This window comes from Bactrocera oleae, chromosome 6 (genome assembly GCF_042242935.1).
Source record: "Bactrocera oleae isolate idBacOlea1 chromosome 6, idBacOlea1, whole genome shotgun sequence".
Lineage (NCBI taxonomy): Eukaryota > Metazoa > Arthropoda > Insecta > Diptera > Tephritidae > Bactrocera > Bactrocera oleae.
The window spans coordinates 1,457,605-1,464,777 of NC_091540.1; the positions used below are offsets into that span (position 1 = coordinate 1,457,605).

Genomic DNA, 7,173 nt, shown 5'->3' on the forward strand with positions numbered 1-7,173 from the left:
CCAAAGAAGAAGAAGGAATAAGGCTCCCAATATGGCCAGTATCTTTTAAGTTGAAACGTTGAGAGCCTTATACATTCCCCACGCATGATTTGCGTTCTTCCGGTTTTTCTTAAGTTTTTGAAGTTGGGATCTTAGCTGCAGATGCTCTGTGGTAACACCTCAAATGTTGCTTGGGTCCCTCTTACCTTAAGGTAGACGCTTTCTGTTGCTAGTGATCCAAGACCTAAGGTGTTTCTCTAGAGTCCATTGCTTTAGCAACCTTTGAAAGAGCTGAATAATGGGGGACTACCCGCGCAGTGATCAACTTGACTGCCTCTTCATTTCCTTGTTATATGGCTGTGTAACCAGATGAGATTCACTGGGTTGTCCACTAAAATTCAATGAGACTTAGTGTTGCAGATTGGCTTTATTGCCGCTTGGTTATCCACTAAAAAGTTAATAGACTTGCTTGTTAAATTTTCGGCTTTAGTCTGAAGTGAAAAACCCTCCCAGTTTCCACTTTCTTAGACACAGCTTGACCCATTCCAGAATTTACAGTGCTTTCTATAAACGTTGACGTTTTTATTATCTTTAACTCTTTCGGTTTCAATTTTCATGCAGTCCAAATAATATTCTTATACCAACAACATACTCATATTTCATGCTCTTACATTCTACCCGCACTTTTCATTTGAAATAGCATAATTGCGCATATTTTCAAAGTTAGAAATTTGCTTCTGAATTGACCTACCACAATTGAAAGCAAGTGCGGCACACTTGTTGCACGCTTCCGACCTTAAATATACTCATTTAATGCTTCCAAATTAGTGCCAGCACTTAACAGGTGAATTGAGTGACTTCCCTCGCTATTTCTGAAAATGCGCACAACAAAGCAAGAATGCAAGCAACTCACCCTACACTTCCGATTTGTGGCGCCACGTACTCACCCCTGTGTATCAGTTCACTTCCCCAAATGGCTGCTGACCTGCGCACCAGTGACATGACGCCATTCAACGCCGCAACGCGAAACAATCTCGAATTCGGAAGTGTGTGGAACACACTTTGTTGGGGTTGCTGAGCTCGCGCACTTCCGTAGCACTTCCTCCCTTAGCTAACAGTATGAAGTCTTTAGCCGCACGTAAGTCGCGGTGCATTGACTTGCTTCCCTTTATGGTGGCCTTCTTCCACTCTTCACTTCCTCCCTTATTTGTTTACACTTCCGAGGTGTGGATATCAAAATTTTATTAAGGTTAATCGTTTTTGTGCTCAAAAGTGTGCAAGCGCTTGACTTCGTGAAATTTGGAGGGTGAGCTTGACACCTTCGTATGATTGAAAATGTGTGGTAATTGAAATTTCATGGCTGCTTAGTAAACAATTTTATTGGCTTGAAATATATATTTGACTTGAGGGGAGATTATTTATAGTTTGATGATAAATAAATTATTTATTAATTATTCATATGCAAATTAAGGGTTGCCGAAGTGTTAACATAGTGCTAGGTAGTGCTCAAGACCCTGGAAAAGAGAAAAATTAATGAATTTGCCCGCATTTAGAATTACAGCTGATAGTAACTCATTAATTAGCTACCGCACCGATTTCCCCAAATTTTGTACCACCCTAATATGCATAAATGAATTTCAATGCAATTTTGCAACCGAAAAAATATATATTTTCCTAGAAGTGACTGTGAAAACGCCACTCGCCCGCAGCAAACCAATATTCGTCGTCAATAAATTACCGAAGTGAGCGCGCAAAATTGCGCAGCCACTGGAAAGCAACAACAACACAGTACAATTATTGAAAATTTTAATAGAAAAGCAATGCATGCAACAGTCAATAAAGATTTGCGAAAAAGAACAAAGGGAATATAGTAAATTGCACGAAAAGTAGGCAAATCGTTTGGACACCAGCAGCTACGCTGCCACCACAGCGAGTTGCAATAATGACATTTCGCCTTGAACTTGCAACATTGAGTGATGTCGCTTTTGTTGTTGTTGTACGTTAATAATGTGGTGAATGTGGTGGCTGGCGGCTTGATGATGTAGTTGTTGCTGGTGCTTATGCTGCAGCTGGTAGCAATGCTGGCGTATGGTGACTGGCGACGAGCGACGAGCGACTACTTGGCTGTTGACTATTTGAGGCGCAGCAAAAGTTACAGCCAGCGGCTACAGGAGCTTAGCTACCAACGTTGGGCTTGCCAGGCAGTGATTGTTGAGAATGCACACACACATATGCATACATATATGCAACAGCTATAATACACCAGCTGCTATAATTGCTCATACTTGTATGCTGTATATGTTGTTGTTATTGTTTTGCTAGTCAATATATTGTCGAGTCTATAGCTGGAACGCCAAATGGCATTGCCAATGCTTAACTAAAACTCGATTTTCCATCAACTACCTGTGTTGCCTGTAATACTTTTGAGCTTGCGTTGTTCTTGTTGTTATGCATTGTTGCTGCAGCATGGCTTATTGCTACTGTGATGTGTTGTTCGCTGCCGAAGATGCGCCACGTTACTAGACTGACTGGCTGTCAGACTGTTAATGTTAATATTTATTTATTTTCTTGTTGTTGTTGTTGTTGGGGATGCCATTTTATCTGCTGTTGCATGCAACAGGTGCAGCTTTTAGATTGTTTTTCATAGCAACGGCTGGTGGTGTTGTGATTTCTGCATATATTTTTATTTCTTTAAAAAAATTTGTAGTATATGTGTGTATGTGTGTGTGTTTAAGTACTATATACACATTATTGCTAGCTTTAGTGGAAGACATGAGGTCATTCGTTGCTATAATGCAGAACTTGCAAATATTTGTGTATTGGAAATATTGAAGCTTAATGCAGTTGAATGCGAGAAAATCAAAATTAAACAAGTAAGGAAGCGCTGACTTCGAGCGTAACCGAAAATTGTATACTCTTGCAATTTGTGAAACTCAAAGGCGGTGAAATTTGTACATATGTATATCCTCAAATTTTGGACAACCCAACAAAGCCGCAAGGGGGCAAGTTCGTTGCTTAAGTCTTTAGTATGAAAATTTGTGACACAAAGGTACGGCGAAAATGTGGTATACCAGTTCGATACTAATTTTAACACCTAACTGAACAATTTCCCAAACATCACACATGTTTCAAAAATACGTTGCACCACCACTATTGGGGAAAACCTACCGGGACATAGTTTGTAAAATGTAATTTCCAATATGGCAATGTTAGTCGATAAACTAGCAACGAATTTTCACATAAATTTCACAAGTCACTAAATACAAATACGTTGCTGCTAGTAAAATTAACTGTGACCCTTTAAAGCAGCAACGTCGTCCACCTCAAATAGCATACCTATGCCCTAAACACTTGTGCAAATTCAAAAATTTCAAACTAATTGAGCAAACCCTGCTGAGTCTGCCTACAAAGTGAAACGGGAAATCCGAAACCTTCAAATTTAAATCTAGAAATCAGCATTTCCAAGGAAATACAACGGCATTGTGCGCTGAAAATAAATCCTCTGCATTGAGAAAACATTTTAAAATCGCAAAATCACCGACAACGCATTGTCAAGTCCAACAGTGTTGATGTTGAGTTGGTGTTGCGCGTATTTCCCGATTAGCCGAGAATTTGTCAAAAATTGCCAAATTTCTGCATTTCCCAAATACCTGCAATTATGCACAAGCATACATGCAAACACACACATAACTACTTGTTGTTGTTAACTGCATCACGATCCTTTTTCTGTGCTACACAAAATACCGTCTAGTTGCACGTGCAACATTTAAGCCTGCTTGTGTAGCGAATCGCAATTTTTCACGGACATGTTCGAACTTGTTCAGCTTAAATTTTCGTAATTTATTTTTTGTTTTTGTAGTTCATCTTTTGAGCGATTCTACTATTCACCTTTTTTGGAATTTACGCCGTCATAGGCTTAGTGCCCTGGCGGCAGGTAGTAAGCGTGTTGTTGTTGGCTGAAAGTCGTATTGCGCATAGCAGTAAATCCTGTTCTCAGAACTCGAAGATAGGCCACAAAAATATTGTTTTTGTTTTTGTGCATTTATTTTTATTAATATGTTTTTGGCAGGGGGTATGTAAAGGCTCGCGAAGATTTAATGAAGCAGCGATAAATTGGACTGTTAAGCACAGTGTTGCTGCTTGTAAAAATAAAAAGGGAGATTTTGGTTGTAAAGGGATATTTGATGTATGCTGAAGATTTGGAATACTTGGTTAGCCATAATACATATTTATTAGGCATATATGTTTTCCTCTGCAAATGCTGCAAAATCGATAGGGAGAGGGACTAACTAGTTAGGTTCCGGCGCAGCTGAGCTGAAATGTTTGAAGAAATTACGGAACACTTTTAAAAATCAAAAAATGTATATTTCGAGTTTTCAGAGTTCACGAGTTCTAGAAAAATGTAAAGAGGATGAAAGTTTTTTTTTGAAAGCTCAATGCAACCAAGGAGTTATGATTCAAGGAAAATTACAGTCAGAAATATAATGTGTGTGATAAGTGTGGAGAAACTATAGAACTCCATTTTTCTTTGAAGCAGGGGCTATATTCGACCAACTAACCCCAGTTCAACTCATCAATACTCTATTTTACCACTCTGGAATATTCCTTCCTGAGATTTCGTTATGACATTTTCCATGTTTTTCCACTAATTTTTACATACCAAGACACACTTAATATAGATTCCATATAGATAATTGTGTTTTTTTCTCAAAAACGTATCTTCAATCTATACTTTAAGTCCTCCGGTCGTCACTTAACTCCACTGAAAGTAAAAAAATATTTATTTCGAATTTTTATGAGCTCTTTACATGGCAGTTCAATCAACAAACACTCAAAAAAATTCATGCTTGAGCATGTCCTACCAAACTTCTTTAAAAAGCACACTTGATTCTTACAAAAACCCATGCAAAGCAAAAATCCCCCTTCGCGACACAAACACCAACACATACAATCTTGCAACAGAGGCAACATTTTGCTGCACTGCACAAGGAAATTTATCTCGAAAGTCATTAAATGGAATGCCGCAGGTAGCGAGAAGCAAAAATCACAACCAAATCCTGTACAGCCGCAGCATAAAAATCACAATAACAAACAACAACAATGCAAGGTACAGCGAAGCATTAATTTAGTCGGTGCCGAAATATTGATGGTGGTGGTGGTTCTTATGTTGTAGTGATCGTGGTGGTGGTGAGTCAAATTGGAAGCAAAAGAAAAACACCTGGCGGCTATGCGCGCGCTGATTGGCTACAAATGCTGGAGCGAAGAGCGCCACGGAGAGCGCGCAACAATTTTCTTATTGCCAACTCACTAGCGGCGCACAGAGCGCATTGTGTATAAATAGCGCTAGACGATTGAGACCAATAGCATTAACAAGCAAGCGCACAAGTCGAGCAGACATCAAAAACAGAGTTTTTATTGAAAAAAATATACACAAATAGTGAAAATGCCTTTTCTAACGCGTGAATACAATTTCCACGAGTCGGAGCTAGCAGCCGCTAAAGATCAGCGCACAATGGCCATGCGCAGCGTCAAGAAGTTATTGCGCCCGCTCATGCGCATCATCAAGAAGAAGCAGTTGTTGCAGAAAACACTCGCCGAAGTGAAGCAACAAAATGATTACAATTCATCGCTGGAGGATATGCGCAAAGATCCCGCCGCGCTCAACGCCTACGATGACAATTTGGCTAATGAGGCATTGGAGCAGCGCCTACATGAACAATTGGAGCGCAGCGCGCCCAAAGCAGCAATTATTGTGCGTCAGGGCAACAGTCAACAAGTTGTGCCCGTGCAGCAGCAACACTACATACCGGTGCATTTTGCGCGCACCGCCAACGGTACATTCTTTTGGACCACCAACGACATGCCGCGTCAACAGGAGTTGCAATTGCGTCAACAGCTCGATCGCTGGGGACAAGCATAAGCGCCTGGTAGCAGTGGAGTACACGGTAGCAGCTTTAAGTGCAACGGCCACTTTGCGGCATAAGCGAAGCGGCACATTTGCGCGTGAACCGCCGCGCGCATGCGCGGTTTTGGCTTCCTATTTTCAAGCGTTTTCACGCGAAGTTTAGCGTGACAATTCAATAATTGCGGTGATATTAGCTTTTAGTCGCATGGCTACAGTTTTATGATTTTATTTTATTTTTTTGCGTAAAATAATTGATATTCAATTGTGTGCAACTATTTTGTAGCAACAGTGGCAAATTTATAATTTTGTCTTATTGTGATTTTAGCGTGTTTAAATGTGTTAGTAATTTGTAATATTGTAACAATTTAGGTTAATAGCTTTAAAATTCATATGTCTTCCTAAATTTAGCTGATTTTACATAAGTAAGTGGTTTGCATTAGTCTAGGTGATAAGCGTTCTACATTCATTGTCTTCCATGTAAAACTTTGTAGAAAAAATAAAATTAGTTTTAAGCGAAAAATATTGTAAACAAAAATTTAATAAAATAAAATATTGTACTAAAAAACGAAAAAAAAATGTTTCTACTATTTTATAATTTTTAACTTAGAGAGCTTTTAGAGAAAGAAAACAAACTTTTGAACTTACAGTGCTAAGAGCGACAAGCTTTTTACGCTCATACAAAACAGACAGACAGTTTTATATACAAAAACTAAAGTTCCCGGTATCAAAACTAGTTGTAAATCACCAGAAGTTCAGTATTGATGAGCATCGACATATGTGGAGTTACTTATCGAACTCCAGTCGAATGAAGCAACAAACATGATCAAGGCCAAGTATCCTATAAATGCAAATATTACTTCAAGTTCCATTAAAAGTTTATATTATTCATAAAATAAATATGTTTCTGTATAAATATGAATAAATAAGATTATATACTTATATAACTCAACAAGAATGCCACCTGGTGAGATTTTGGACAGTCTAAGAGGTTACTTATTGGTAACAACTTCCATTTATGGCATCCTAAACAAGGCAATTTTGCAGTGTATAATCGTAATTTCAGAAAAAATTTCAAACTGGTAAAGCTTTCCAGATGCTTACTCCGATTTTGATAAACAGTAAATACCAAATAGCTATCAGGTTAACAGAGCTCTTGGATCAAAAAGTTAAATTGGTTTGACAAGAGAATAAGGCGAATTGAACAGTAACTTTGAAAAATATAACGTAAAGAGTCAAACAGCTAAGATACTGCAGTTATAATCTGGTATTCAAGATAACGGTATATGAAA

The 7,173-nt window shown here is 38.6% G+C and overlaps 1 protein-coding gene across 1 annotated transcript; it reads left to right on the forward strand.

Moving 5' to 3' along the window:
- Positions 1 to 5,355: 5,355 nt before the first annotated feature.
- Positions 5,356 to 6,444, forward strand: Tom (Twin of m4). The gene has a single exon (XM_014246247.3). It carries the CDS (start codon positions 5,423 to 5,425, stop codon positions 5,897 to 5,899), a length of 477 nt encoding a protein of 158 aa, XP_014101722.2. The 5' UTR covers positions 5,356 to 5,422; the 3' UTR covers positions 5,900 to 6,444.
- Positions 6,445 to 7,173: the final 729 nt, after the last annotated feature.